The 16,323-nt window shown below is 46.9% G+C and overlaps 1 protein-coding gene across 3 annotated transcripts in view; it reads left to right on the top strand.

The window, feature by feature from the left end:
* Nucleotides 1-16,323, top strand: part of KIAA1217 (KIAA1217 ortholog) — a 295,044-nt gene that overhangs the window by 233,934 nt on the left and 44,787 nt on the right. For 2 of the 3 annotated variants that reach the window (XM_054171453.1, XM_009909065.2), the window contains exons 6-8: nucleotides 4,140-4,972; nucleotides 14,486-14,590; nucleotides 15,108-15,160. In XM_054171453.1, coding sequence (XP_054027428.1) covers nucleotides 4,140-4,972; nucleotides 14,486-14,590; nucleotides 15,108-15,160 — 991 coding nt within the window. The remainder of the gene's footprint in view (nucleotides 1-4,139; nucleotides 4,973-14,485; nucleotides 14,591-15,107; nucleotides 15,161-16,323) is intronic. The other variant, XM_054171454.1, reaches the window with a different exon arrangement.

Below are 16,323 nucleotides of genomic sequence, written 5' to 3' on the forward strand. Positions count from 1 at the left end.
GCGCTGGCTGGCCTTGCCCAGTGTGTGTGCAGGCACGGCTCCACACACCCTGCCTGCTGCCTGTGTGGGGCTGATGTGCTGAGGCAGCTGGAGAGACAGAAGCAAGGACAGCTTCTTCCCTGTGAGATGTCCATGTTGGGACAGATCACCAGAGTGACCTATGAGACTGGCCAGCTCTAACAAATTTAGAATAGAGATCAGTGTAGTGTCGAGTTGGTGCTGATGGACACCAAGTCAGACTGCAGTGCAGGATTCACCAGCTGCTGGGCTTTGCTGCCTGTAAGGTTTGTGGCATATAAGGCTTAGCATGCCAGGCTCTGTCCTCCTTGCAGGGGGCTAGTGGAGAGGCCAGGGCTTTGTGTTCTGCTGTATGCAGAGATGCTGGGCCTGCCTGCCCTGCATGTGGGCTACCAGGAGCGAGACTCTTGAGAAGATGACCTCTTCATCAGGTCACCCATTTGGGTGGGTGGATGGCTGGTTTGCTAGCTTGCTGTGTTCAAAACACAGTGACTTACTGAGTATGCCAACTGGTTTTAATGTAATGCACCCAACTGGGTTTCTGTTGTGTCCACCCTTGGGTATATAGCAACACTCTGCTGTGTCTCTATTGCTTTACTGTAGGAAACAAAATCCAAATCTTCATCTTACAGACTCAAGTGCTGTTAGACTGACTGAAAACCTCCACTAGAGAGATGTTTAAATGTGGTCTGATCTTTTTTTACCACAGAAGGTGAAAGATTGTTAGTGATGCTTTTCCCCACAGATGTAGAAATTGTTGCTAGCCATTTGCCATATTTCAACCTAAGGATTGACAAAGCAAGTTGCTCTTTCAAGGATGCAAAGTCTACAGGCAGGAAGAACAAGGAAGAGCTATGTGCTGAAGAAAACCACACCCTCAGGCAAACGTATTACAGGGCTGCACATGATCCTGTGCTTGCACTGAAAAGTCCTCCTGTTGCCCTCAAAGCAAGTGGCTGTGACAACACCTAGTATTTAGATTCTCAGATATGCCTAATAGCCTCTTTGTCTGACCCTGAGTCACAGGATCACAGGATGTTAGGGGCTGGAGGGGACCTCTGAAGATCATTGAGTCCAACCCCCCTGCCAGAACAGGACCATAGAATCTAGCACAGGTCACACAGGAATGCCTCCAGATGGGTCTTGAAAGTCTCTAGAGAAGGAGACTCCACAAGCCTGTTCCAGTGCTCTGTGACCTTCACAGTGAAGAAGTTCCTCCTCATGTTGAGGTGGAACCTCCTGTACTGTAGTTTATATCCATTGCCCCTTGTCCTATCCCAAGGTGCAACTGAGAAGAGCCTGTCCCCTCCCTCTTGACCCCCAGCCCTCAGATATTTATAAACATTTAATAAATCCCCTCTCAATCTTCTCCAGAAGTCATGCAGTTGGAGTCCAAGAAGATGTGGCTCAGCCTGCATATCCAAGTGTGTGTTTTCTTTGAGAAAAATGGGAGTATTGTGGTGGAGGAGAGAAGAAAAGCAGCACAGAAAGTGAAGTGTATGTGAGCGGATTAGTGTGCCTTGAGCAGCACACAAAAGATGTGAAGCAAGAAAAGAGCATCATTCACATTTTTAAAGTTGCCATTAACAAAGAACCTGGAGAGCCTGAAGAAGAGACATGAGTGAGTGGAATGACAAACTATCAACCAGGTGGCAGAAGACACTGTAATCCAGCCAGTAAGGCTTCCAGGATCCCAGTCCCCAGCACATGTCCCTGCCCAGAACATGTGCCCCAGTGCACTTGCCCCGGGCACCACGGACTCCGTGTCTCTGCGCTCTCCTTCAGCACACTCCACCCAAAGGCTGAGTCATGGCTTAAAATAGAAAGTGAACTTTTCAGGAAGGGGTTGACTGCCCAGGCATTTGTGCCCTGCCCAGCCCAGTGGGGTCTTGACTCAGGCTGTGTACACCAAGTGGTGTTTTAAAGCAAAAGGAAATGGCATTACAAACGTCAGTGCTCAGACACAGGGCTTTAAGCAGTAGCTCAGCCTCATATTTGAGCTCCTCAGTTCCATCTTCAAGCAAGGGTGGAAAATAGGAATGCTTCTTTGAGAGATTTCTTGGGCTTGTGAGAAATGAATGAGCAATATGAATTCCAGAAGGTAGTGGAAATTAAACCTGTTACTTTCAAAGCTTCCCACGGAAATTTCATCCTCACTGTAAGGTAATGGTTGGAATTTTCCTCTTGCTGCAACCCAGAGCTAGATTTGTGCCAGATACCATTGCATCTGTTGCAAGTTTAACTGAAGCAACTAAACAGGGCATGGTGTAGCTTGCACAGTAGAAACCGAGGAGAATATTCTTTCTGCAATTAATTCCCTTAGTGCAAAACATCTGGGGCTGCCTGTCCCTGGAGGCATGATCCCAAAGCTGCTCAAGTCAGTAGGAGTCTTTTAGCTCTGCTGGCCCAGGTCCAAAGTCTGAATGCACAATACAACTCAGTATGGTGCAGTGTTTCTTCAGGCCTATAGAAAACTATGTTGAATGCCCACTGCTCATTTTGTGAATACTCTTTGGTTATATTTTACTTTAAATTCCAGGCTACAGTGATTCTCTGTGCAAATTAAAAAGCTCCCACGTTACCCTTTGGCTTGATGACTTTGCTCTGTCTCATTTATGGCCCACCCCTGCATGCTCCTTTGTTCTGTTACACTTATTTATTGCTGCTGCTGCTATGCTCAGGTTATCTCCTTTCTTCTCTCTGATACCTGATACTCCAGATTTTTGATCTCTGGACCCGGGGAACGTCATTTGTAATTCCCAAGTGCAGAGCCTGCCCTGATGAGAGCAGCCATTGTTTGTATGTGCAGCCACAGCTACTCCCTTACCAGTGGAAAATCCTGTGATGGGGCGGGGACAGAATATGATTTCTTGTTTCATCAGCCATGGATCACTGTATCCACAATGATTCCAATCATGCTGTCAAAGCAAGGAGTGAGAGGGGAGAAAAAATGGTGAGGATTTCAGCTCAGCTGCTTCCAGTGCCCACGAGCATGTGCCCTGTCACTTTGGGAATGTTTTGACGCTCAGTTTTCTGCAGTCCCTTGGAAGAGATGGAGAGGGAAGGCGAAATTGCCAGCGCAACTTTTAGGAGCTGTAGGGCTTTTTCTCATGTTGGTGGAACCCAGCTGACTTTTTCATCTTCCTGTTTATCTGCCTTGCCATAACAGCACCGGAGCAGGCCCATGATGCTTGCTAGAGGGAGAATTTCTCCCCTGTCTGTCACTGACAGCGTTCAGCCATCTAGAGAGGTCACTGCTGGGCAGAGTGAGATGCTGCAGTCTCAGAAACAGATGTAGCTGTTGTAGCTATTTCTAAAGCACCACACATTAATATGGAAGTTTTTCCTTTCCTTTGGCTGCTTGCTCATTCCTTACTGCTTGCAGTTGCTGCTACTTACAGAACTGTGATAAATTGCCCAGTGACTTTCCGAGTGTATGCTCCACAAGCCGGCTGAAGCACTCTCACCTTTGGTGAGGCAAACCCAGGGCACATGTGTTACAGGATCAGACTGTTCCGTGCAGTGTAACCGTGTCACAGGCAATAAATACCTGTGTGTGATGTTCTCCTGTGTTTTGTGTATCCTTTGTGGAATGCAGACCACATCAGGTTATCAGCAAAAGGCTAAATCCTGCACTGAAGCAAGTGGCCAGTTAATTGCAGTGTATATTTTTCTTGTCTAAGGACTTCAGGTCTGTTTGCAGTGCCAGAGCATCAGCATTTTCTTCATGGCTTGGAACCAGTGAACTCTAGTCTGTGTCTGATCAATAAAGTGTTTAAGTCTGTCACTGGCTACCTGTACTTGGAACACCTGCCGCCCTGATTTCAGCTTTGGGGGCTAGGAATATCAGATCAGGGTAAGATGGTATTTGCAGAAGCAAAAGCTTTTTAAAGCTCCTCTTCCTCTCACTTGGAGCCCATTTTATTGCTCTTCGTGGTGGCTATTTTCTTTAGGCACCCAAGTCCAAAGTGTTGTTATTTATGCAGACAAATTGTTTTCTCTCAAGGGTTGGGTTTTCTTTCCTTTTTCCTCTGCAGCTGTCCAGGTTGCCACAGCCCGAATCCTGTTTTGTTCATTCAGTGGCTTTTTTGTATCTCACTCATTTCTCCTTTCCTTTCCAGATGCAGAGGGAAATTGCTTATGCAGGTCGCGATGGCCCGAGCGCCGCCCGCCCCGGATCCGCCACGCACCCTCCTCACGCGATGCCCAGCTCGCCACCCTCCACCCCGGTGCCCCACTCCATGCCTCCCTCTCCGTCCAGGATTCCCTACGGCGGCGGCCGGCCCGTGGGCGTGCCAGGCAACGCCACCATCCCCAGGGACCGGCTGTCCGGCGTGCCGGCCTCGCGCTCCATCTCGCCCAGCCCCAGCGCCATCCTGGAGAGGCGAGACGTGAAGCCGGACGAGGACGTGGGCAGCAAGACCCTCGCCCTGATCCGAAACGAAGGTCTGTACGGTGACCCCTACTTGTACCACGAGGGGAGGATGAGTGTGGCCGCTTCCCACTCCGGACACCCCCTCGATGTCCCCGACCACATTGTAGCCTACCACCGCGGTGCCGTCAGGTCCTCGAGCGCCTACTGCAGCCCCTCCATGCAGCCCGAGATGCTGGAGCAGTCCTTGTACAGACAAAAGTCTCGGAAGTACCCGGAGAGCCACTTGCCCACTCTGGGCTCCAAAACGCCTCCCGCCTCGCCCCACAGGCTGGCTGACATGAGAATGATGGAGATTCATCCTCACCATAGCGCTCACATCCCCCCACACACCCTGCAGCCTGACAGGGCCTCTCCCAGCCGCCAGTCCTTCAAAAAGGAGCCAGGCCAGCCTGTCTTTGTGGATGCCAAAGCACGGAGCGCCCTCGGCCTCTCGGGCATGGCTGAGGCGGTGCCATCTCCAGTCGACAAGCAGGCCTTTGGCTATGGGTCACCTGTGATGCCCAAGGACAAGGAGACAAGGTAAAGCAGAAGTGGGGGTGGGTGGTTTTAATTTGTGTAAATGAGAAAAGCCTTCCTAATCTGCACACCTTGTGCCATTTCACACCCAGGGAGCTATATAAGGTGTAAGAAGCTGCTGTGCTGGGCTGCAGCGTTTACTAGCCCCCTGTCTGAGGCAGTTAGGAACTCAGAGGAGGTGCAACACCACCCCTTATTCATCTGAAGGTATTGTCAACCCATGATGAATCCCTGGTTATTTCCATTTGTGTGTATTTCAGTCGTTGGGAAACAAACAAACCAACCAACCAACCAACCCACATAATAACATGAAATGATGAACTAGGATTTTTGCTTTCCAGACAACCAGATCCCGTTACAAGGACAAATGATGTTCTGTTCCTGCTAATAAGGGAATATATTTCACCCCTGTTAAGAATGACACAGTGATATTACAGTTCTGCTTGCTTTATGGAGTAGAGGGCTGTGGGTTTGTTTTTTTCTCATCTAGTGTTAGGAAATGGGCAGAATTTATCACTGCTGTCTTATCTCCTGTAAAACATGAATTTGCATAAAACCAGGACAGTTGTTTATAATGATGTTCCTCAAGGGGAAATTGCTGAGAAGAGCAAGCCTGTCCCAGGCAAGAAATTGAAACACAAATGCTGTGCCCAATGATTTTTCCGGCGTCACAAACAGTTGGTGCCCTGACTGTTAACTGCTGTGCGCTGACAATGATGACAATCATCTCTCCTGTCTCTTTAAGGACCAGATTTATGCAAAGGTCTGTGAAGGCTTCTCCTGCTATAGACCCTGCCCTAGGAGAGAAAAATCTTTGGGCTGCCAGTCGGCTGCTGTGTGTTTGCAAGAGCTGCGCTAATCTCTAGCGTGTTGTTTGTGCTGCTAACTTTTATAGGGCTCTTTAGGCAAGTGAAGATGAATAGCTGCAAAATGCTGAGCTCACAGAGGCCAAAGGTAACTGCTGACTGCCTTAACCACTGGGGAGATAGAGAGCTTTGCACAGCCCCAAACCTCCCTTCTACCCGAGCAACTTGCTCAACAATTGTTTGTCTCTGACCATGCTTGTGTTGTGAGGTCCAATGATGGGAGAAAAATGGAGGATGGGAGAAAATCAGCCATCCACAGTAACAGGTTTATAGCTTGGTAGTTCTCTTAACACAAGGGTATGACTCAGGGCATATTACAGAATCACACAGAATCACCAAGGTTGGAAGATACCTCAAAGGTCATCAAGTCCAACCTGTCACCACAGACCTCATGACTAAACCATGGCACCAAGTGCCGTGTCTAGGGTCAGTGAAACCTCATTTGTACCTGTTTATTTCCAAGAAAAAGATGCAGGCTCCTGAAATGTCATTCCAAGCTCCCAGTTTGGGACTTTATTTAGTAATTCTAATCCAAGAGCTTCCAGATCAACATTGTACAAGGTTCATGTTAGGGAGCTGACTATAAGGAAGGACACCAACAACTTTCCAGTCTGTGCAACTTTGTCCCCTCTGGGCATCTCATCTGTTCACTCAGCTACACAGATATGCACAAGGTTGTGTATCTTTGAATATATAAAGAGCAATGGTACAGAGAGTTCTGCAGCTCCTAAGGGGAGCTTTGCACCAGGAGTTTTAGTCCTGATCTCAGAATACATTTACAGTGCTGAAAATTGCATTTGCATAATTACACTTCCAAATAAATCCATGACCTTAAAATTCAGCATGGAGTGTATTAGCCACATGGCACTGGGAACAAACCCTATTCTGAAAGCTGCCTTTATGGGATGTGGGGGGGGGTTAACCTTGAGAAAATGTGACTCTCTAAAAACCAGCTGTAAATACCAGCAACAATTTGTGCAAATTGCTGTGTTCTCTAACCAGTGCAATCTTAAGAACTGGGTTTGAGTTCTGCAGACATGAAATCCTCTAAGCCTTGCTTTAGCATTGTGATCATTTCCTAAACTTGCAAAGCAAACGTTGTTGAGGCTTGTACCAATCTAAACAAGGAACACTAAGGCACTGGAGTGCTCTTACCCTGCTTCAGCAGGAGCTGAGTTGTTACAAGGGTGTTAAGAACACCTGAAGGGTGACACATGTAATGGTAGAAAGTTACCCTGCACTTGCTGTGTAGCATTTACAGTTTACACTCAGAAGCAGCACAGCTGGGCTCCCCTCTGTGAGTAAGGATATTTTGGGACTGGAAAGAGAGGGCTGAATTCATCATCCCCTCCCAGGCACAGTAAGAGGTGCATGCAGCTCTGTCCTGTACATCATCCATTTGCTGGTGGCTGTGTAAAGAGCCTAAAAAGCAGGCCACAAACAGTGAACGGTGGGGGGGGTTCAGTCAGTCTGCAGGCAGATGGTGTCAGGTGTGCAGTTAAAGGGCAGATTCTGTTGTCTGTGGGGATACTGAGGAGGGAGGTCTTCTGCATTTGGGCACTGTGACAAGAGAGACTCCCCATCCTGACCCATTCAGGAGTGGGTTGAGGAAACTGCAAGCATGAAACCCATCAGCTCAGAAATACTGTTTCTTCAGTTCCTACTGCAGTGAGCTGACAACAACAAAAACATCTCTTTCTGCCATCTCTTCATGGAAATTACCTTGCAGCAGCACTATCCAGCCTCAGGACAACGCATAGGTTCAGTCTGAGGAAAGATTAAAATCACAGAGTCATAGAATGGTCTGGTTTGGAAGGGGCCTCTGAAGATCATCTAGTCCACCCCCCTCTGCAGTCAGCAGGGGCATCCTCAACCAGATCAGTGGATAGTAACAGTGTCAGAAGTTAAACTGACTCTCACTCCTCCTGTTAATCCTCTATTTTTGCCAGCTGGGGCTGAAGTGGGATATGTGTGTGCTTTATCAGAGTATCCTGGGTACCTGCAGCAGGTCACACCTCTCACTGACCCTGTCCTGGTTTGGTTGAAGGAAATGGGTCCCTTACCTCTGGAATGTCAACTGCAGCAGATTTGGGTCTACAAAAGACCAAAACCAGTATTTCCATCTCTTCTTGGAGTTTCCCATTTTAGTTTTGCTTTGCAGAAGGCAGTTCCCTCAAGCCTGTTATTTAAGCCAGGATTGGGATGGGGTTAATTACTTCATGCCTTTCTTTCTTCTATCTTTTCTACCTCAAGTATTTGGAAGGTAGCTTTTCATGGTATAAAGCATTGAATAGACTCAGACTGAGAGAGTTGGGGCTGTTCAGTCTGCAGAAGAGAAGGCTCTGAGGAGACCTAATTGTGGTCTTCCAATATCTGAAGGAGGCTACAAGAAAGGTGGGGAGGGACTTTTTAGGATGTCAGGTAGTGATAGGACTAGAAGGAATGGAGCAGTACTAGAAGTGGGTAGATTCAGGTTGGATGTTAGGAAGAAGTTCTTCACTGTGAGGGTGATAATACACTGGAACAGGTTGCCCAGGCAGGTGGTGGAAGCCTCATCCCTGGGGGGTTTTAAGGCCAGGCTGGATGTGGCTCTGAGCAACCTGACCTAGTGTGAGGTGTCCCTGCCCATGGCAGGGGCGTTGGAACTGGCTGATCCTTGAGGTCCCTTCCAACCCTGACAAGTCTGTGATTCTATGAAACTCTCACAGCAGTTCATTTACCAGAAGAGTTCCATCTTTTACAGCAATAAGAAGAAACCAATTGATGGAGATTTAAAAACAAACATGTAAGAAATACAATATTAGTATCTATATGCACAAAAATATTAGAAGTTGCAACAAGTTGCAGCAGTTCATCTTTGGGGGGGTCATCATCTCTTCAATCTGAGGCTTACAAGGAGAATGAGTGAATTCTTGTGAGTGAGCATGGGTTGTTTTAACAGTTAAACAGTGTTATGCTATCATATTTTTGAATGTTCCATTTATGTAGCTTATGGTAGACACTTCCAGAAGTTACTGCAGGCAAAGCAGATGTTCCAGTGTTGATAAATTGGGAAAGAAGCTGTTTACCCAAAAGTGCATTAAGTTAAATGCCATTTGACTTACATTCTTTGCATTTAAAACACACATTTTGTTGCAGAACTCTGGGTTATTTGCAAGCGCTGAATATGTACACAATGAGAGCTGCTGCTCACTCAAACACGATCCTTAGAACAGCAAAAACAGCTCTGTAGAAGGCTTTTTCCCCTAGAAGCATTTCAGGAGTGTACTGTGGTCCTCTTCTGCCTGGACAGACCTTTTGTCCTCTTTATGCCAGAATAGTGAGAAAAGATGGTAGTAGAACTGGGCGAAAAAATGGAGACATGTTCACGGCTCGTGGCTTGCAGTTCAGGACCAAAGTGTAATGGCCATGTGTAGGGTATTGGATATTGTTCCCATCACAAAACCACTTGGTTCATAGATTAATAGTTCACAGAATGGTTTGAGTTGCAAGGGACCTTGAAGATCATCTTGTTCCGCCCCCTCCAGCCAAGGGCAGGGACACCTTCCACTAGACCAGGCTGCTCAAGGTCTCATCCAACCTGACTTTGATGGAGTCACCATCACTGGAGGTGTTTAGGAAGAGACTGGATGGGGTGCTTGGTGCCATGGTTTAGTTGATTAGATAGTGCTGGATGATAGGTTGGACTCGATGATCTCAAAGGTCTCTTCCAACCTGGTCTGGTCTATCCTATCCTATCCTATCCTATCCTATCCTATCCTATCCTATCCTATCCTATCCTATCCTATCCTGTTTCCAGGGAGGGGAAATCTACAACCTCCCTGGGCAACCTGTTCCAGTGTCTCACCACCCTCACTGGAAAGAATTTCTTACTAATCTCCAGTCTAAATCTGCCCTCCTCCAGCTTAAAGCCATTGCCCCTCATCCTATCACTACAGGTCCTTATAAAAAGTCCCTTCCCAGCTTTCTTGTAGCCCATTCAGGTACTGGAAGGCTGCTCTAAAGTCTCCACAGAGCCTTCTCTTCTCCAAGCTGAACAGCCCCAACTCTCACAGGCTATCCCCACAGGGAAAGTTCTGTAGCTCTCTGATCACCTTCATGGCCTCTTCTGGACCTGCTCCAGCAGCTCCATGTCCATGATTGTCTGATATGTTAACGTATGGAGGGACTCTCTGTGCATTAGGGAAAAATGGTGATACTCTGTAAAGCCACAGGCAGTGAGAGACTCCATCAGCAATGCACTGAGAATTGTGTAAGAAAAGTGGCTTTGCAGATTTACCCTCTCAGACACTTTCCACTGGGCCAAAATTGCATCTTCTTTTGGGAAAGATGTTGAATAACCAGGCAGAAGAAGATGAAGGCAAGTGAAAGAATGGAGGAAAGGTAAACTGTGCTTTGGCTTCCTTCTGTTGGAGGAACTGTTTGTAGGAAGATGAGATACAGACTCCTGGATCAGAGTTGTCAAATAGTATTGCAGCTGGCAGTGCTTCAGAGCTTCCATTTTCCCTTTAGCTACAAGCTGTAGAAGGTTTGAGTTTAATCTGAAATATTCATCTGTGTGTACCTTTCCCTTGGGAAGAGACTACAGAAGGGTTCTGCTGGCTCACTACCTTGCAGGATATCCACTCTGCTGTTCTGGGGGGGACTTTAGGGTAAAGCATGTCTGTACTACCATCCCTTGCTTCTAGGGAAGCCATTGGGAAAGTCAACCTACTGCAGGTTTCTTTCTTTTCCCACTGAGATATAAAAAATTACTAATGAAATATTTTTCTCATAGTGTAATATAGCAAGAAATATATTTTTCCCTGTCTCTGACCCTCTTTTTGATTGCTGTACAGACTTCACTTGGGATTTCACTATAAAATATGAAGTCACTGAAAAGCTTTCTCCAGGATACTGTGCCAATTAGTTCATGGTGCCAGACTTGTTATGTGAGTCTGTCTGTTATGGATGATGTACTGCACAGCCTAGGGTAGGATAGGAACATGAATGAACAGTTACACAGCCCGTTTCTAGTCTCTGTCTGTGTGATGTATCCTCCCAGTGATGTGAATATGAAAGATGTCCCCAGGAAAGGGAAGGAACATGCAAGTCACGCTCAAATGGCATCGCTGTGAGAAGTGGGTACCAGTTTGGCCGTGCTTGGCATTACTGGTAGTTAATTGCAGTAGAGGGAATGACATGAAACCTCACTGAAGCTGTCAGGAAGAAATCTGGTGGTGAAATCTGATGTCTCAATGCACAGTCCCCACAGAAGCAAGAGCTTGTTGTGCTACTGATGAATTTGGAGACAGCGATGTTAAGGCAGGGCCCCAATGCCCTGACATTCCTGGGGCCAGGGCTGTGGGTCAGGCTGCTGAGGAGAGCAGGGCTGGCCAGCAGCCCATGCCTGCTCTGCTGGCCAAAGTCTGTGACAAGCCAAAGCCAAGTCTGGCAAAAAGGCTTTCTAGATCTGGGAGTTGCTTCTGACCTTGTCCCCTCCTTTCCTCCCCACCGTAGTACCACCTCTGACTCTCCCTGCATTCATGGGAGAACAATGTGAAACAATGCCTGTCTGTGCTCAGGCTGATAAAATACTCTTTTCTTTCCTAAATTCTGTGGAAGAGACCCTCCCTGCTCTTCCTGGGTGGTGGAGAGATGCAGATTTATCTGGGAAATTAATCTGGTAACAGAGAGGGGGTTCAGTGTTCCTGTGCTACCACTGCCAGCAAAGAAGCACCACTGCATTATGCTCTGCCTCACCCTCTCTCCTAGAGCTCTACATCCCAGCCTGACCTGTCCCATGTTACTAGAGTGCCAGTCTGACTCACTCATGTCACCAGACTGCTGGCCTGTCCCTTGCCCTAGGTGCCCTGCCCTGCCCCATGTCACTGGAGTACTGGTTTGCTTCATGCTGTGGGGACCCTAACCTACCCCACGCTGTGGGGATTCTAACCTGCCCCATGCTGCTGGGGCACTGGCCTGCCTGGTGCAGGAAGGGATGGTGGGGCAGGCTGTTCCCTTCACCTTCTCTCTCCACAGCAGGGAGCACAGGAGGAGTAGAGAGTGTAATGCTGCGAAACCAAAATGTGCAACTGCCATGGCTCTGCCACCATCCCTGAGAGAGCCTTGCCTGGCACTGCCTGAAGAAAGAGTTCATTTTCTCCCTTTGGAGCTCAGGTTGCTGCAGCCCTTCACAGGGAAGCTAGAGGAGAAGGGGGCTGCTGTAGAGCCTGTCACTGCTCCTCAAGGGAGCACCACCAAGCTCTTCTACCACATCAGCCCAGGGCATGGCCCTGCTGCCAGGGCAGCCACGCTGCATCGCTGCCTGCTGCTGGAGCACACTGCCTTCGGTCAGGCTGCCAGCCCTCCCAAACTCAGCTCATCTTATTTAATGCCTAAAAGGTGCTTCCTCCCAGACAACACCTGGTTTTGAACTGTTTGGTCCTGCTGGCCATAAGGAGTCTGGGCATTACACAGGAATGACTACAGGCAAAGTCCTGCCTTGTCTTCAGCAGAGCAACTCCAGAGCACACAGAGATTCTTCACATTCTTAATGCTTTTACCATATGCAAAATAATGTGCTCTGTGCAATTGATTCCAGTATTTCATTCGTTTTTCATCATCTCCTATCTCTGGAACATCCCTCTCCCTCTTAACAGCATATTTTCCTAGATTTCATGGCAAAGGACAAGATCAGCTTTGTGTTGCCATAATCTCTTCTGAAGCAGAAAATTGTTTCCAGATTATTGAATGTGGGATGGAAAAACCATCATATTTATGAGTTGGTAGACCAGATAGACTTCCAGTTGGGTTTAGTTCAAAGATGGTTTTGTGATGATTATCTGGGGGGGGAGGGGGGGAAGGAAAAAAAAGGAGAGTGTTTTCATTATTAAGTGTCAAAAATGCTACATTAAAGTTTGTTAGAATATATTTATCCCAGGCTTTTAGTCCTTGCTTTTCTGTTCCAAAGATGACTGTAGCCTGAACCAGTTTCTTATGTTAAAACTTGTAAGAGTGGAAATTCTGTAACTTTATTTCTTGGTTTGAAATGAATCAGGTCAGATTCACTAGCCTTCTCCTCACCCTTCAAAATACCTTTCAACGGGAAGACAGAGAAGTAAGATGTGCACGCTGTAGTAAATCGCAGTAAGAACAACATCTGCCAGCCAGGGACTGGCTGAGCGCTCTTCTTCCCTCCTTGTCTGTTAGCATCTCATGGCTCGTGGTGCTGCCCTGTTCCCTAGGCATCTGGGTGTCCTGGAGATTCTCCTGGCTGTGGTATCTGCCTGTTCTCCCAGCAAAGCTCGATTTCATTCCCTGGAAGTGAATGAAATCATTAACCTGGCTAATCTGGCTAGCTGTAAGCTGGGCTGGTTTCTTGCTTTGTACCCTGTCAGCTTGCTTTTCCCTGGTGGTGACACCTGTGCTTGAGTTTATGTGGTCCCTGCCTAGTGGTGGTATTGCTTTGGTCACCAAACAGCAGCTAGAGCCGGGGGTGGCTAGAGCTTGGCTGCTTCCGTGTGCCTGGGATGAAGCAATGGTGATGGATGGCTCTTGCAGCAGACTCAGCCTGGGGCTGTGCCTGTCTGCCCCATCTTCTTTCATCAGTCACTGCAGCTGCTCTCAGTCACTTGCTTTTGGAGTAGTTTGGGTCCCAGTCATCTTCCAGTGTCACAGCCTGCTGTTAGTATCTGCTTTTGTGTTTCCCCACTGACATAACTGCTGGCATACAGGGAGACATTTTCAGAAGCTCCTGTCTGAGGTCCCATGTTGTTGTGTGCCTGTGTTGTGGTGTGGCATTGGTGTACTGGCATGTGAAAGTAGTCACCTGTGTCTGTTTGGAGGCTCACTGAGGAAGTCTCTTGGTGCCTGACCAATATATGCATTTATGTAAAGAGATAAGCACACAAATGTTAGTCTTTCTATCCAGAAAAGTCAGCATGGTTGTTTAGTGGCCTGTGGTACCTCTGGAAAACGCTGAGCATAGTTATTACAGCTCTTCTTCATTTCTTTTCTTCTGCTTTTCAGGAATTTCTCAGGATATGTGCATGAAAGCAAGTCTGGTTTATGCTAACGTTGCTGCATTTGGTGTCCTGTGCCTGTCTGTCACATTGCTGTCCTTTCCACAGCAGACAGTTGTGATGCCAGGTGCAAAGGATTTGGGCTGGGAAGTTGTCAGCTTGGGCAGATTAAATGCTTCACAGGCAACAAAAAATCCTGGGTTTGGGGAGAGTAAAAATAGTACCAAGAAGTGTTAAAACCCTTTAATCCTGAGACCTTACATACAGCCAAAACCATTGCCCCAGTGTGGACATAAGAACAATATATATGTAATGCTGAGAAAAAGTGATCTTCGCTAATGCCAAGGGGCATGAACTGATTGCTGGAGGTCTTGTGAGATCAATGCAAGTTCATTATCTGGGTGGGTGGTTGTTTTGCTCCTTTTTTAACCAAGCAGCTGTCTTTCTTTATTGTCTGTTACCATGCACAAGCTGTCCCAAGCGAGACAAGGTAAGCTGCCGCGACAAGGTACAGCGCAAACTGGCGCCCGTGGGCCGTTGCACAAGCTCTGTAGTGTCTTTCCAACCCTGTGGTAATCCTTCACCTAGAAAAACGAGTCTGAAAGCAAATATATCTGGCTTTAACAAATGGTTCTCTTGTCTTACAGAGAGAGGATACAAGCCATGGAGAAACAGATTGCCAGTTTAACTGGTCTTGTTCAGTCTGCGCTTTTTAAAGGGCCAAATACAAGTAATAGCAAAGAGGCTTCTAGGTAAAAACAGAATTCATTCAATCTGTTTCTCTGTAATGATTTCAGTGATCAATCAGCAACAACAACAAATGATGTTTGAATGTAGTAATAACTTAAAAACCAAGCAAACAAACAGAACAAAACCAAAAGCACCCAAACCCTGAATGCTCAAAGCACCTTTATCACACACACCCCCATGTAAATGCTAGGCAGAGAGGAAGAATGTGCCCACTGCTAGATGGAGATTAACTGCACTACTCTTCTTTGTGGTAAAAAAGAATGAATGGAGCTGCATCTCTGTGCTTCCTGCTGCTTATGCTCCATGCCTTGCTTAACCTGTGTTAAAAGCTGATTTAAAAAGCAAACAAACAAAGAAACAAAAAACCCCCAAGCAACCAACTGACAAGATACTGGTGATGTAAATTAAGAATAGAAAATACATAGATGTGCTAGACAAGGCCATTTAATTTGCTGATTATAAACTTCACTGTGGTTTTATTGTTAGTAAGTTAAAATTATGATGTTTTTATTACCTTAGTGAGAAGATGATGTTGAAAATTGCATCCAGCAAGAGCAGCGTTGACACTGCAGGTAAGAGAACACACTTTTCATTCACAAGTTGCTCAAGCATATGAATACCTCTAACATTGCTACCATCCCAGCTTATGGAAGTGTCAAATTTATTTCAGTGGTGCTGTCAGAGCTGAAGTTCAGGGTATGAGAGTTGATCATAGCTTTGGCAAGAGGGATTTCTGATGGGGTGGGTCCTTGAAATGGATTTTACACCTGCTGCTGAGTGGTTTGAACGGGACAGTCTCTTCACAAATGAATTTCCCAGTGACTCATGCCCCCTGCAGTATACCTCTGACAGTAACCCTGGATGTATCTAGATTGCTGTAGAAGGCTAAATATTTCATTCCTATCCTGGTCACCTGAACTTCCCTCTAAGGTCCTTCCAGCAGCAGAATGCTGTGGATGTGACAATGCTAAGAAAATTGGCAGTCAGCAAGATAGTGCTCTGTAGAATCGTAGAACCATATAATTGCTTCAGCTGGAAAAGACCTCTAAGATCATCAAGTCCAACCATCAACCTAACACCACCATGGCCGTTAAACCACACCCCAGAGTGCCATGTTCACACATTTCTTGAACCCCTCCAGGGACAGTGACTCCACCTCCTACCTCTCTAGGCAACCAGTTTCCATGCCTGACCATTCTTCCCTAATTAAGCTGTATTGGTCTGTTACTAATTGTTAGTGTGCACCTACACTCTTCTGAGCAAGCATCAATTATGAAGCCAATAAAAGCTGGCCTTATTTTAGCTTCCCACTTGGTGAGCCGTTACATGTTTAAAAGCTGGTGTAAGGCTGTTGGGAGAGAAGGTCTCCATGTGATTGGAGCTCTTTGTATATGGGCTGCTGCTGGAGAGGTCTGCAGGGTGTGTTTGTCTGCCTCCTCATTCACCCTTCCCTATGCACTGAATGCAAATAAAGGCAGTTCCCTGCTTCCTGGTAATGCCTTTCCCACAGGGAGCTCTGTGCTCCAACAGGTAGTAAACCACACACATTCATTAGCAAATCTATTATGCTCTTCACTAGCCTTTGTGTTGGAGCTGTTAGTTCATGTTTAGGATTCCTGTTACTCTGGAATTGCAGTACATCCACATCCCTCCAACTGACAGAAATCAAACCAGACCTGGAAACTATCAAAATATGTGAGAGAGAAAGAATTTAAAGTCCTAGTGCTGGGCCTTT

This window comes from Dryobates pubescens, chromosome 21 (genome assembly GCF_014839835.1).
Source record: "Dryobates pubescens isolate bDryPub1 chromosome 21, bDryPub1.pri, whole genome shotgun sequence".
Classification (NCBI taxonomy): Eukaryota; Metazoa; Chordata; class Aves; order Piciformes; family Picidae; genus Dryobates; species Dryobates pubescens.